Source organism: Scyliorhinus canicula, chromosome 8 (assembly GCF_902713615.1).
Source record: "Scyliorhinus canicula chromosome 8, sScyCan1.1, whole genome shotgun sequence".
Lineage (NCBI taxonomy): Eukaryota > Metazoa > Chordata > Chondrichthyes > Carcharhiniformes > Scyliorhinidae > Scyliorhinus > Scyliorhinus canicula.
The window spans coordinates 170279213-170295401 of NC_052153.1; the positions used below are offsets into that span (position 1 = coordinate 170279213).

General features: G+C 46.7%; 1 protein-coding gene across 25 annotated transcripts in view; it reads right to left on the bottom strand.

Annotated features, from left to right (window-relative positions):
* The window catches only part of tenm3 (teneurin transmembrane protein 3), a 4148867-nt gene that overhangs the window by 27306 nt on the left and 4105372 nt on the right, over positions 1-16189 (bottom strand). For all 25 annotated transcript variants that reach the window (XM_038805737.1, XM_038805738.1, XM_038805732.1 and 22 more), the window contains 5 exons: positions 11902-12776; positions 9987-10162; positions 5613-5848; positions 3113-3409; positions 1194-2805 (listed from right to left, as the gene is read on the bottom strand). In XM_038805737.1, coding sequence (XP_038661665.1) covers positions 1194-2805; positions 3113-3409; positions 5613-5848; positions 9987-10162; positions 11902-12776 — 3196 coding nt within the window. The remainder of the gene's footprint in view (positions 1-1193; positions 2806-3112; positions 3410-5612; positions 5849-9986; positions 10163-11901; positions 12777-16189) is intronic.

Below are 16189 nucleotides of genomic sequence, written 5' to 3' on the forward strand. Positions count from 1 at the left end.
AGTGTGGGGTTGATGGGTGAAGAGGACTTGATGCAAGTTAAGACAAAGTTTAAAAAAAAAAATTTAGAGCACCCAATTATTTTTTCCAATTAAGGGGCAATTTAGCATGGCCAAGTCACCTAACCTGCACATCTTTGGGTTATGGGGGCGAAACCCACGCAGACACGGGGAGAATGTGCAAACTCCACACGGACAGTGACTCAGGACCGGGATTTGAACCCTGGTCCTCAGCTCCGTAGGCAGCAATGCTAACCACTGTGCCACCGTGCTGCCCTAAGACAAAGTTAAATATATAAAAACAGGGCCACCTAAATTAATTGTACATAAATCGTATGTTAACTCTATTGAGTTGGTGGATATTAACCGGCGGGGCTGGCAAGCTTAGCAATGCACCGTAGACATCAGCAAGATGGATGATCCTGTGGCGTCCAACGGTGATCTGCCACCGGTAAATACCCCAATGAGTGGGCCAGAAAATCCCACCCTCAGCTTCAGTTCCATCATGTACCAACGGGCTATCCAGGTTCCATGGGAATTCCCAATGACAGCGGTGGGACCAGAGCATCAAGCCGGGAAACTAGCGGCTGGGGAATCCCGCCCCAAACACCCGATTCCAAAATCAGCACCATTTGATAGGAAGCAAACAAATGGAACGATGCCAACACTGCCGTCAAATGGTTATGTGCACACCAAACTATGCAGTCTGTGGAAGAAAGTGAGCAGCGAAAGCACTTTGTGTTTTAACTCAGGCTGGGTTATAAACAACAGATGTTTTTATTTCCTCTCAGAATTTCAGTGTCAGTTTTCTGCCGAACTGTTGCCCTGTCCCTGTCTGGTAAATTATAACTGGTCTTTTGTATGCTATACATCAATCCCATCTCACCGCTCAGCAACAATATGCATATCTGTCAACCTCTCTCACAGTATCTGTCAATTATTTCTAACTCTAGAAACACCTTTTGTTTAACCCATTTATACCACATGCTCTGATGATCACCACATTGCCATTTATTTTACAACTCCAGTGCTTCTAGGTGGTCATAATTCTGCCTGACCTCCATTTTCACTCAAGTCATTTTTAACTTGTCTCTTCGCCAACCTGAACAATTGGTCTGGGGACCATTTGCCAACACCCCATCAGTAAACACATGTACTTGTCAGATTTATCGAAATTACTGGTTGACCTTTCTTACCTGTAATGTAGTCCTTGATATTCTCGACTTTGCCCACCGGGTTGTTGTTCCTGAACATGTACAGGTTGAACGGCGCAGGGTCACTGGCCACTTTTGTCCAAACGGTGATGTCAGGTGTTGTCCATCGGCCAGCCAGGATATCGTAGTCCCTCTCACCAAAGTGAATCAGCTTAGTTAAAGGATCATAGAGGCCGCCGTGGAACCCTATCACCAGCTGGAAGTCAGGGTTGGAGTCCAAGTATATTTCACCGTAGGCAGTGTATTGAATTTGCTTGATCATCAGACCATTGCTGCTGAACACAGCTAGTGGCGTGCCGGTGTTGTCTGAAGCAATATAGAACTCCTCCCCGCTGCTAATCTCCATCGCAAAGACGTGGCCCTGAAGGTCATAATAGAGGGAAGTGATCTCAGAGCTGGAGTGATTGTAGACGTGAGTTATTCGGTTTGGGTAGTTCAGATCAGCGTAGAAGAACTGAAGGTGCTGCCCGATGCTGGTCTTGCTAGAGACACGTCGTCCTAGGCCATCATAACGGTATTGTATGTTCCAGCCACCAGCTTTGCTGTAAACTCTAGTCAGAAGCCCCTTAGAATTGTATTCAAAAATGTCACCCCCTCGCTGATGCAAGAAGCCATCTTCGTCCATCCTATACTGGACATCACCTAAGCGAGTGATTCGGTCTCGTAGGTCATAGCGTAGTGGGGTCAGACGGGCACTGCTACCCGGGTTTAGCAAATGCAAGTTGCCGTTCAAGTCATAGTTGTATCGCCACATGATTTTGTCATTTAAGTAGACAGTTTGTAGCTGCCCGTCAACATCATACTCGTAGCCGTACTTGGTGGTGTTGGCAAAGGGGCCAATCTTCATCTCTCGCTTCGTCACTCGCCCCATGTTGTCGTACTGAACGGTGATCCAGTACATGAGTGACCGGAATATTTCGTACTGGATCTCCTTGATTCGTCCGTGTGCGTCAAAATGTTTGGTGTACGTCATCACGGCTGTCGAAATGATCTGGTTGATGTCGTAGTAGATCACACCAAACTTCCCAAACTGCTCAAATTTGCCTGAGATGTCATCGAATTGGTACAGGTCAATGGGCAAAGGAGTCTCATTGATCACAGCTTGCATACTGGTCACCCGGAAGTTGTTGTCGTAGCTGTAATCAAAGCGGGCGTTCACCATCCCGTCTTCGCTGAAACGGAAGATCTGCCTGTCGATCAGAGGGCCAATTTGCCGATACCTGATGGTGCAGATAAAGCCCTCACTCTGCAGGTTGACCGTCTTGAGCACACCGGCAGTCTCGTCGTAGGTGAAGCTGACACGCGTGCTGTCGTACAGGAGCTCGGACAACTTGGACATCCGCCTGTACTTGTAGAGAACCCGCCGGCCTGTTCCCAGGTAAGCAGTCTGCAGGAGCAGTCCTTCTTCACTGTAGTCCACAATCATGGAGGCGTTGCTCTCTGGGGGGTTATAAATATTACGGTAATAGCCAATGGAGCGAATGGTCTGCATGGTGTGACGGGCAACACTGGGCATTGTGACTGCAGACAGGCGATCCAGTAAATCATACTCAAAAATATACTGCCGCTGACTGTGGAGAAGCAGCACCATGGACTGTAAAATAAAACAGAATATAATTGCATACTTAAGAATGAAATGCAAATTAGATGACAAAAGAAATGAACACTCAGAATGATGATGCATTTGTTCAATTAAGTCATCCTTGACCTACAAGTCTTTAGTAAAGCTTGGCATAATCTACTTGGACATGTAAATTTGAAGCTTCAGATTATTAGTTTCAACTACATAATGTACAACTACACCAGGCAAGGCTACGCTTCATTTTGTGTCAGATACACTTAAGAGAAATGGCGTGCCGTCAAACTCCTCTGCATACAGCAACTGCTCCCTGGTTCCTCACCTTATCAAGATACGTGTAACTCCAGGTTTTTCCATCATTCAGTACACGGGACACAATTCTCCCCTGCGCGTCGTAATCAATTCTCTCCCCCAATGGGCCCCGCTGAATACCAGAGATTTGGCCGGTCGAGGAATAAGTGATGTTGACAGCTGTCAGCCGGCTGCTCGGCAACCAGAGGGTCGGGTGGCCTGACTGATCGTAGAGGATCCTCAGCTGAAATTTACGGTGATCATCGTAGATCCTCTCTGTCCGAGTTGTTCGATCAAAATCAATGGAGAGGAGGTTCCTGCCGTTTACCTTATACAAAAACATCCCAAACCAATCAATTAGGAGTGTTCATGTTCCCACCCCATTATTGCTTTTTAGACAAGCTAGCTACTTTCTAAAGAGTGTTCAGAGTGATTGATTCTTCCTCGGTGCAAATTACTTGACAGAACACTTGATGTAAATGAAGAGCGAGTTTAGCTGCCTTTCAATATGTTGACAGACAGATTGGCTACTGCTCAAGCGTGTTCCACAGCAAACTGCTGCAAGTTGACTTGCGCATTATTAGCAAAAACATTCACTCGCAAAACATCTGATTGTCCACTTTTAACTCTCCCCAAGGCACCAACCTGCCTGAGATCCATTAATATCTTTGAGGTTTGCCCGTTTTAGAAAAAGTAGCAAGGTTTGATCCATTGCCCACTATAATTCACAAATAATAAGGATGTGCCAGTGCACAGTGTAACCACAGCCGAATCTTGCCAAGCATAACCATGAACCAACACATGGAAGTCCATGGTCACCAACGCCCTCTTAGGGCATGGTACCTATAGATAGAGAGAGCGTGCAGAGTAAAGTTGGTCAGTGACAATCCAAATGAATTGTGGTGGTTGTGGGGGAGGGGTGGGGGTTGATCAATAATGGTTTCACTATAACGTAGATGTAATGTTAGTGAAACACCACAAATGGGAGAATGATGTTGGAAAATCTCAACCTCATTATGATTGGTTCGAATATTGTTATAATTCAGCTGCCAAATCCTTGAACCTTGAAATTGCCTCCCTCAATATCTATGTCTCTCTATCCTGTTTTAAGATGCTCTCTCAAAAACCCGTTGTCAAGTTTTGGTCATCTAACCTAAGTTTTCCTTATGTGTCTCAGTCTCAAGCTTTTATTTTGTAATGCTTATGTGAAGTGCCTTGTGACAAATTACTACATTGAAGGCACTACGTAAGGACACATTGTTGCTGTAATGTGGATCAGCGACAACTCCTTGTTCTCTCAACATTGATGTCTGTGAATGACACTCCCAGTCTAATATGCATCGAATATGAGGGGCGGAATTCTCCGCAGGGGGCCGAATTCGTGAAGGCCGCCGTGAACTCGGCCGAGGTTCACGACGGCCTCGGAGCCCGCTCCCCGCACCTAATTCCCCCCCACCCGGGGGGCTAGGAGCGGGCCTCCGTCTTTCTCGGCAGCGATCTCGTCGCGCTGAGAATGACACGCGTCCGGCGCATTTGTGAAGTCATCCGCGCAGACGGCACGAACCCGCGCATGCGCGATGGCCGTCTTTCTCCTCAGCCGCCCGGCAATACATGGCGGCTTGATTGTGCCGGGCGGTGGAGGGGAAAGAGTGCGTCCGTTTTGGATGCTGGCCCGACGATCGGTGGGTACCGATCGCGGGCCTGTCCCCTCCCGAGCAGAGTCGTGGTGCTCCCGTCCCAATCGGGCCCCTAGATGCCCCAAACGGGCATCTGGCGGCAGTTTCACGAATGCAGCGACCAGGTATGGGCGCTGCCGTGTTGAAACGGGCGTGAAGGGCCGGCCACTCGGCCCATCGGGCTCGGAGAATCGCCGTAAAAAACAATTTTTCCGAGCCCGGGGGGGGGGGAGAAGAGATTCGCGGGGGGTGTGAAAAATGTTGAGGGGCCCTCCCGCGATTCTCCCACGCCGCGTGGGGAGCGGAGAATTCCACCCGAGGTCATTCAGGAAGGTCCCGCCTTCTCAACCTTGTCCCTCGCTTGGGGTGTGGTGATCCTCAGGGTAAATCACCACCAGTCAGCTTTCCCAGCCTCTGGTCATCTGGGACTATGGCGACTTTTCTTGCTTACTAATATGCATCAAAATGTTCACTGCAACTAACACAGGTGTTGCATGGCAATGCATTTTTCATTGTCAAAAACAGCCATTGCCTTGAACTTCAAGCAGAGTTCACACCTTTGTTACAGTGAAATTGTCACTGACCCAACATTACTCTGTGCACTAACTCTCTCTTCAGGGGAGTATAAAGGATTCTGTAGGGTGGTACCACTGAAGGGTGGCTGTTTAAAATTCAATTATACAAGTTGGCGAAAATCAACCAATAAATATTTATCCAATTACACCCTATTTAGGGCCCACGCTCAATTCACCCATTGCACCCGGTGCCCCTAATGAGTTTACAACAAGAAGAGTTTTCCGTTTGTGGCGTCTAACCCATTTAAAGAAAACAATCCATTAACAGGAGGCTGTTTACCCTCAGTTTGCGGCCAAAGATACTGATTTTTCCTCTGGTTTGTTCCTTTCGGAACCGCCATTCCACCAGGTTCAGACTGTTTTCCACAGGGAGCGTTATGTTGCGCCTGGCTATTATTGGATTCACTGTGCCAGCCAGGATATGGGGCTCCGTCTGGAAGCTGGTATCCATGCCATTGGCATACATTACCCGGAGGGAACCATCATAACCAACCTCGTAACTGTTTCGCAATTGATCTAAAATACAAGAGAAAATTAATATTAATCAAAATGTAAACATATATCAAAACATTCATATTCATATTGCAATAACACTGCAGATTTAAAAGGTGGCTCTGCCACAGGCCTAAATTTTCATTACAAAAGTATCGTAATTCTTTTTTAAAAAAATATTTTAATTCAAATTTTAACAACCACAGAACACAATTCCAATTGAAATAACCCCGAAAGAACCCCATAACACCCCCCCCCATCCGTTAGTGAGAATTTGCTCTCCAAAATGTAACATAAATAGACCCTGTCTCTTGTGGAACCCCTCACTCGTTCCCCTCAAGGCGAGTTTCACCTTTTCCAAACACAGGAACTCCATTAAATTCTCCTGCCAGACCCAGGCACAGGGTGGAGAAGCTGACCTCCACCTCAACAGGACCTGCCTGCGAATGATCAACAAAGCGAAGGCACAGGGTGGCACGTGGCACAGTGGTTAGCACTGGGACTACGGCGCTGAGGACCCGTGTTTAAATCCCGTGTGACGTTTGCACATTCTCCCCGTGTTTGCGTGGGTTTCACCCCCACGACCCAAAGATGTGCAGGGTAGGTGGATTGGCCACGCTAAATTGCCCCGTAACTGGAAAACAAATTGGGCACTCCACGTGATTAGTTGGGGCCCTCCCGCACATCCTCCACCCCTTCAAACAACAGGCTCATCCTGGACTTTGGCAGGAGGGCCTATGTACTACTTCTAATTGAACCAGCCCCAGCCTCGCACACAAGGTTATGGCATTCACCCGCCGCAGCACCTCATAGCACAATCCCTCCTCCAGCTCCATTCCCACTTAGCATTGCCCCCCCCCCTCCACCCCCCTCCAGAGACCTCCTCCAATATCCTCCCATAAATCGCAGAGATAACCCCACTGACAACATCCCTTCCAAAAATGAGGAGGGCGGTGCCACCAGGAAGGTTGGACAGACCTTTTTTACAAAATCCCGCACCTGCATATACCTGAACAACCCCCCCCCCCTTTGTTTCCGCTCCTATGAGGAATCAAATTGAGCCTCTAAAAACAGGTCCTTCACTTCCTCCAGCCCTCATCCCTCCCTACCCCAAAGCCTCGCATCCATCCTCTCAGGCTCAAACCCATAGTTCCCTCAAATCAGCATCATCTTTGACCCCACCCACCCCCGATTTAAAGTGCCACCGAAACTGACTCCAAATTCTCAACGCAGCCACCACCGGGCTTCCCGTATACCTCCCTGGAGTAAACGGGAGTGGCACCGTTGCCAGTGCCCGCAACCCCCCTTACAGAAACCAACCTCCAACTTCACCCACAACGTCTCCGATTCCCTACTCCAAACCTTGCACCTTCTCGGCATTCGCCACCCAATAATAATATGGCAAGTTTGGAAGGCCCAAACCTCCTGATTGTTGCCCTCTCTGGAGCACCATCGTCTTAACCCTTGCCACTTTACCCGCCCATATAAATGACAAAATCAACCTTTCCACCACCATAAAAAATGACTTTGGTCAAAAAGACCCAGATGCACTGGAACAAGAATAAGAACCATGGCAAAATGTTCATCTTGACACCCTGTACCCAGCCAGCCAACATTAGGGGGAGACTATCCCACCTTAGCAGATCCTCCTTAACCCTACACACTAAACTTGTAAAGTATCAGAACTCTTAAGGAATACAGCATAAAAATGATTTTTGGTGATGCTATCACTTACTGCCCCTATTGGAGGGTCTGAATAGAAATCCATTAAATATTTGTGTGATATCTATTCTTATATTTTGCTGTCTCAATGTAAAACTATACCAGCCCGTGTTCAGTTTAAGTCTGGCTCCTACTCTTATCGAATCCGTCATGGGAATCCACTATAATTACGTTAGAAACACAATTACTATTTTCTTATGGATGAATATTTGCAATTCTTTAAAAAAAAATGTATTTTGTAAATTTAGAGTGCCCAATTACAGTTTTCGAATTAAGGGGGAATTTAGTATGGCCAATTCACCTACCCTGCACATCTTTGAGTTGTGGAGGGTGAGATCCACGCAGACATGGGGAGAACGTGCAAACTCCACATGGACAGTGACCTGGGGCTGTGATCGAACACCCGGATCCTTGGCGGTGAGGCACCAGTGCTAACCATTGGGCCGCCTGCAACTTGCAATTCTAACTGGGATCTCAATGGCCCTTTAATACTTGATATGTTTTAATACAATGAAGACCCAACCTTCAGAAGCCAAATAGCAGAGGGAAAAGATTAACATGAACTTTCAAGTAAAGACGCACAGAAAACTGGAAATACGTGTCATGGTCGAAGCATCTCTTACTGCACCTGTAACTGCTGAACTTGGGGAGGTAGTGACATATTGGACTAGTAATCCAGGGACTCAGGGTAATGCTCTGGGGACCTGGGTTTGATTCCCACCATGGCAATGGTGACATTTCAATTCAATAAAAACATCTGGAACTAAAATGCTAATGATGACCATGAACGATTGTAGTGAAAACTCATCTGGTTTAAAAATGACCCTTTAGGAAAGGAAATCTTGGCACAGTGGTTAGCATTGCTGCCTACGGCGCTGAGGACCCGGGTTCGAATCCCGGCCCTGGGTCACTGTCCGTGTGGAGTTTGCACATTCTCCCCGTGTCTGCGTGGGTTGCACCCCCACAACCCAAAAGATGTGCAGGATAGGTGGATCGGCCATGCTAAATTGCCCCTTAATTGGAAAAAATAATTGGGTACTCTAAATTAAAAAAAAAAAGGAAAGGAAATCTGTCACCCTTATTTGGTCGGGCCTGAATCAGACTCTAGACGCACAGCAATGTGGTTGACTCATAATTGCGAAGGCAATTCGGGATGGGCAATAAATGGTGGGTCAGCAACGTCACATCCCATGAAAGAATAAAAATCCCATCAATGTGAAGGTAAGTCAAAAGGCGGTTTTGAAGCATCTCTTGTGATTTTTAAAAGTCCTTTCACCAATGTCGACTTTTCTTTCTCCCATTCCCACCTTACCAGTGACCAAATAACCGGAACTAGAGAGTGAGAGAGAGAATGCAGCCATGTTTGAATTCTCGGTTTGCCTGTGGTTGAGCTGGTGTGACCGATGCAGAGTTTTATTGCTACCTTAGTCTTGTAACAACTGCCTAATCATAACGCTCCTGCTTGACTGCGGTGAATGAGATCTCCTCTGCATGCAACAACAGAGAGCCCTAGGGACTTTGCGGGGGTGGGGTGGGGGAGGGATGTAATAACCCTCAGGAGATCCACGGGGATGACCCAATTGATCTCCACGATGGGGCTCGTGGAATACAAGCTCCCCGCTGAGAGACGGAGGCCTATTCACTGGGGTTCATGAAACAAAGTTTTAAATACCGGCCCAGGCATGATTGGTAGTCCCGGTTGTGTGCTGTGTTGCGGCCTTTTCTTTTGACTCCAAAATAAACCTATATTTAGTTCACCTTCTCGGGCCCTCTGATGGTTTTATAGATAATGTCACTGTACTTCGTAAAAATGGGCTCAAACCCAACCCAGACTGAAGGGCTGAAAGCTTCCTGTAAACATGTACCAGGACGTGAATCTGGGTGGTCTCGAATAGTTTCCATGAGGATTGGGCCTCAGCGCAGATCTGCCCCTAATTTGATAGTAATCGACAATCTCACTCAAACAATCGATAGTGCTTAACTGTCATTTTTGAATAAACACACCCTCCCAACCTGGGTGAGGGTGGGTTTAAAGAATCAGAAACAATCTTTCCTTAATTCTCAAAACATCTGTTGATCTACTTCTTTGCTGCCAAAGAGCTTCTACTTATACGCCATGGACAGGAAATTCCACATGGTTCTGCGCATCTCCCACAATAACTTCCGGAACCCCAAGGGGACAATAATGTTTGACTGCTCCATTTCTCTGGGGATGCTGCCGATCCCACACGAGAGCTCCTGCGGGAGGTCTGAAACTCAACCCCACTCCGCCGCCTCAGAATAAGTGCGCAGCCTCTCGCTAAATGATCCACTTGCCAGCTAGAAATTCTGCCCTTGCTTGAATACTGATACATCCCTTTGTGAGGCGTCTGGAGCATTCGGGGCCTGAGCACGGCATTTGAAGTGACGCGAGCAGTGTGTGGAGCCATGACTACTGTACCTTGAACAAGGGTGTAGAAGGCATCCACTGAAGAAAGATTAGTGGTAATGGTGACGTCATCCTCCCTGTTGGACGTTTCAATATTCACAGTTATCGCCTTCTCCATCTCCCCATGGAGATTCGAGACCACACCAGTGGGAAACGTCACGTTCGTCAGTCTGCCCTCACTGTCATAGCTGGAGAAAACATTGTGAAGAGTGGTTATTTTAACAGAAAGACTCTGAAGGAGTTATTTTCTGAACACGTTTTCCTTTCAGGCAAATGGCCTTCCATAAACGTTTGACAGCAAAATTAACGTTGGACGTCAAAAAGTGAATTCTGATATATTTTCCGAAGGCTTTTAAAATCAGCTCAAACAGAAATTCCCTTATATAACACTCAGTGCGCAGAACGTTTCCACTGACTGACCTAGAATCTCAGTTCAGTCCAGCCCAACCGAGCATGTACGATCTATACTGTCATGGAATCTTCCTGATTTCTTTAACCTCCTGAGGGAGGTGAATAACCCCAGGCAACACATCCAAGAAGATCAAACCAAAAATTCTCACTGACCTTGAATGCAGCTGAGTGAAAAACTCGAGCTGACACATCTCAGCCTGTTTCTTTGCAGTAACGTACAGGGGTGAGGGGGGGGGGGGGGGGGGGGGGGGTAGGGTGAAATTGGACAGGGTGTACAAACCGTTATCTCCTGCTTCGCCCTGCTGCCAAAGAGAACTTTCACCATGAATATCCCGAACAGGGCTGGCACATGATGAGCAGAATTGTGGCTGCCCACCATAAGGCAGCAACGAAGGCTAACGAGTCTGGAATTCACTGCCACCACCAACCGGCTAGCGGGTTTGCCAACGTGGTTCTGCGTCTAGGCCCTTCTTAAGGAGACAAGGTCGGGGGTGCCATGGGAAAGGCCGTTAACCGCCGGTAAGCCAATTCAGGGCACTGTGGCGTCAATTTTCCAATAGGTCCCCGTGTGGTAGCTGAAACATGGCCAGTGAGAGGAGGTGGTCTCCTGGCAACAGGTGCCCCTAACACCTCTCGCCGTTGCAGAAAAATGGCCATACCCGTGATCACAGGCCGCCTTTTTCTCTCCCTTACCTGCAATGGCAGGCTGCAGCTTTCTCACTGTTGGAGGGCTTCCTATAGGCCCATCTGTGTCTAGGAGCCTGCCCACCATCCTTAATTGGATGACAAGCATGTCAATCTGGCCTTTCGTTGACCAATCAAACAAAAATCATATCAGGTGTGTATTATGGGAACAGGTCTTTATCAATGCTGCTGGAAAGGGGACTGCTGTTTGGAGGACGTGGAATAGAACTCAACCTCCAACTCCCTACGGTTGAAATCTGATGATGGCCAGTTCAGGACAATCTATGCTTGCCAGTTTGTGATTCGCCACCAAGTAAAGGCAGAATATTAAGCTCTGATGAGTATTGGTGTGCTGTCCACACGTGCAAGTAATGAGAGGGCAAAGAATCAGGTATCTACCTATTGATCTGGAACTATGTTCAGATCTCCATCTTCAGGAGGCTAGGGGTTAGAATGGAGGGAGGATGGAGTATTACAGCATTGTGGGTGTACCTATGCCATACCGACTGCAGCCATTCAAGAAGGCAGCTCATGACCACTTCCCCCAAGGACAATTAAGGATGGGCAATAAAAGCTGGCCTAGCCAATGAAGGCTTCACCCTAAAAAACAACACGAATGAATAAAAGCGAAGCAGTGAAAACTCAAATAGAATTGAACATCAAAATCCACTTAGAAGGCATTAAATTTAGTGATATGGAAAATTCATTCCGACCTACTAAGGTCAAACTTTACATTCTACACATCTTATAAAAGTCACAGTTTTACAAACTAAAAATAAATTAAGGTTCTACTTTTTTGTTCAGCTTTACTAGAAGATAAGCAGACTCTTACTCAAAGAAAGTTGTCCAGCCAGTCTTGTCGCTTTTTGTTGCCAAGAGGCCACTGTAACTGTGGTAGGTCAGTAAAACCAGCTCTTGACCCTGGGCTGTCATGCCCTTCAATCCTCCATTGGTCCCAATAGTCAGCCAGATCACTTGATTGTCGGGCGACACAATTCGCACTGGCATGCGGTTGGGATCCCTTCGGATCCGCAGAGTGTTTCCGTTGTTGTCCGTCACGCCGGTGATGTCGTTTTCATTGCTATAGCTGAAGTTGTAGAGGTAGTCGTTGGTGATCAGGCTCTTGGTGTACAGGTGTGTGCCATTGACATCAAAGATGTACAGCTCCTGCTCTGAAGGGGATGCCACCTTGTACAGGTTCATCGACGTCAACACTGGCTTGTTCTTGGAGGCCGCTCGGATCCGAATATTACCCATGTCGGCAATGTACAGCGTGCCGTCCGGGGAGACAGCCAGTGAGGATGGAGAGTTGAGCTTGGCATCTTTGGCAAAGCCGTCACCAGTCCGATAACAGTCGCAGTTGACATCAATCTTGCAGTCGCAGTCTGAGGGCGCACCGGCAAGGAGGGCGATCTCCCCATCTGTGGTCACCTGCCTCACGCGGTTTATTTTCTTTTCATCCGTTTCCGCTATGTAAAGGACGCCGCTGTAGGACACCGAGATGGCGCTGGCTGATTCGAGCGCCGTGTGGACAGCTTGTTTCTCCAGTGTGTACTCAACACCTGGTACCTGGCAGTGCATGGGCCGACCAGCTGCGATGCGCACCTGATGGTTCTCTGTGATCTGCAGCACAATGTTGTTGTCTAGCACGTAGAGGGAGTTATCCATCGGGTTGATAGCGAGATCTGTTGGCCATTCCAGGCGGACCTGACATTGAAAAAAACACTCATTTTTACAACTGTACATGTCATGGAAAAGATCCAATTTCCTCCCGTTGTTTGAAGCAACATCACAAATACGCATTAATGAAGGTCCTTCTATTCCTCATTAAAGGATGAGATTTTTCTCTTAGCAAGTCTATCGTTTTTGTATTGGAAATTTTCACCCATATGGCTGCACATAGTGACCGAAGGCATTGTTACACCAAGGAGCACCTTTTAGCTCTCTGATATATTCCCCATCTCTCCTGAGGCACATACTCATGCTGTGTACAGCTTTAAGGATCTCCATGGGAGACCATTTCAGGTCACAGGTACAGAAAGGGAGCAGCAAACACTCGGAGTCATGAACAATTTTGTGGTAATGCGCTGTTCATACAACGTGTCCGATTCGCGAGGAAGGGAGACAGAAAGAGAGAAAAACGTTCTCCCACCTTCCCCTCGCCAACTCGGAGAATCAAGCATATAAAGCAACGATGCAAAGTTAGCAATTTTTAACAGCACAGTGAGTGATAGCAATGGAAGAGGCATCAGAGCTTTGCCAAATCCTCTCGCATCTAATGTTCACAATGCGCAACAAAAGGTCAGCAGACAGTCTAGGTTTACTTTAACTGCAGCAGAATGGCTGATTTTATTTTATATACCTTGATCTATCAATTCAAGTTCTAAATGAATCTGAGCAAGTCCTGCTAAACCCACTGCATTTTATTGATCTTCACAATAAATTTTCTTTCAATACACAAGCTTACAAGATAATAATTGCATCTGAACCATAAAAATAACTCACTTCACTTCTGTAATTTATGATGTACAGCAACCGGAAGCATAGTTCAGTCCCCTGAGGAAAGGCATAAACTTATATCTATCATAGGGTTCAAGAGATGTTTGTGGAAGCCCTGGTTACAGTCTGGCACTAAATGACATTTAAAAAAAAAATCTTGTCCCAATATTGTTTTGGAAAAATTCTCCCAATTAGAACCAAATATCCCCAAATGGGTGTCTCAAATCTGCTCTACCATTTCTGCAAATGTAGTTTGATGCCGCATGACACACCAAAGGACTTTAATTTACGTTTCATTGATGTTGTGCAGCACAATTACAATCAGTAGACGGGATGGGCAAGGTGTCCCCATGGTGGGCCAGTACTGTTAAAAAGATTAAGGTGTGGCAGCACGGTGGCGCAGTGGGTTAGCCCCGCTGCCTCATGGCGCCGAGGTCCCAGGTTCGATCCCGGATCTGGGTCACTGTCTGTGTGGAGTTTGCACATTCTCCCTGTGTTTGCGTGGATTTCGCCCCCACAACCCAAAAATGTACAGGCTAGGTGGATAGGCCACTCTAAATTGACCCTTAATTGGAAAAAATTAATTGGGTACTCTAAATTTATTAAATAAATAAATATATATATAAAAAGATTAAGGTGAAAACAGTTCTCTTTGTGGCCTGGAGCAGCAGGATCTGGGCAGGGTGAGGGATTCACAACCTCATCGACGCTCCTGTAAGTTGTCCTGTCCGGACATGAACAATGATAGGAATCTACAACCACTGACAGGGATGGACAGGAGTCTACCAAACATTATTTAGCATGAGCCAACGGATCAAATATGAATTCAGCAGCAGGTTCCCCTTTTTTTGCACATGAAACCATTGATGATTTTGAAGTTCTTTGTGCCTCTTTTTGTTCCCTGCGCTGCATCCCATGTTTGCCCCAGGTGACAGCTCCAATGCTGTAGGAGAAAGAGGAAGGAAAAGAAACATAGAAAGTGGAGCAGGTAACAAGGTGAAATGAAACCAGCGAGGGGCCGAAAAAGGGGAAAGAGAAACAAAGGTGGAGACACGATGGGCCAAATGGCCTCCTTCTGCGCTGAAACAGTCCTGTGATTCTGTGAAGTGAGAGGAAGCATGACGCAGAAGTGACGGAGGGAAATATTTTTCTTTGTGGTCACCTGTGCAACAAGTACTCTTGGCTAAAAGACTGAAACTTTTTCAATGAGGCTTGCCCAAAATATTTGCAAACCCCTGAATCTGACAACCTTATTCAGATGTATTGTCATGAATGACAATTGGTTGGCGGGACCTTTGAGTGAAAGTAGAACATTCCTGTAACCGGATTTACAACATCTACAAAGCTTTAAAACATTTTTATAGAGCACCCAATAATTTTTTTCCAACTAAGGGGCAATTTAGCGTGGCCAATCCACCTACCCTGCACATCTTTGGGTTGTAGGGGTGAAACCCGCACAAACATGGTGTGAATGTGCAGACTCCACACGGACAGTGACCCAGGGCTGGGATCGAGCCAGGGTCCTCAGCGCCGTGAGGCAGCAGTGCTAACCACTGCGCCACCGTGCTGCCCACAACATCCACAAAGCTAAGAGATCGGGAAAACCTTGGGAGTTGTGCATACAAAACCACACCTGGATTTAATTTGCACACAAGAGAGCAAAACGATCCTCTTCTCGCACAAGCCAGAGAGAAATTGTTGGTCAGAAGTTCCACTAATCCACCAGAAGGTGGGGCTACAGCTATACATTTGAAAACAAAAGGGGAGCAGAAAATGGACTGGAAGGGGACCGAGTTGATCAGTATTAGAGCATCAGCAAATAAGGTCCGTGCAAACAACTGTGTTTAAAAACATAATGAAAGAGTTTATCATGTGCAATGAGGTAGATGAACTGTTTAGCACAGGGCTGTTTAGCACAGGGCTAAATCACTGGCTTTGAAAGCTGACCAAGCAGGCCAGCAGCACGGTTCGATTCCCGTAACAGCCTCCCCGAACAGGTGCCGGAATGTGGCGACTAGGGGCTTTTCACAGTAATTTAATTTGAAGCCTACTCGTGACAATAAGCGATTTTCATTCATTTCATTCATGAACTAGTGGCAAAATAGAAATAAATGGAACGAAAAGAGAAAACGCTGGACATTCTCAGCAGGCCTGACAGCATTTGGGGAGAGAGAAGGGAGCTGACATTTCGAGTCTGGATGACTCTTTGTCAAAGATAAATCCGTTTGATCTAATCACCATTACAGAGACAGGGGTCTAAGTTGACTAAGGTGAAATAAATATTCCAGGGTACACAACATTCCGAAAAGACGAACTGAATAGAAAATAGGGAGGTGTAGCTCCGATAGTTAAGGATGGCACATGGACAGCAGAAAGAATTGATCTTGATTCAGAAGATCAACAAACAGCATTAGTCTGGCTGGAGGTCAGCAAACATTGGTGGGAGTAGTTTATATGCAGTCAAATGAACAGAGCATTGAGCACGAAATAACTCGAGCTTGTAACAATGACAATGTAATAATCATGGAATTTAATCTTCACATACCCGAAAGGGCAGATCGAATTGGTAAAGGTCGTCTGAAAGATGAGTTTGTAGACTGCTTTTGCTACAGTTTCCTGGA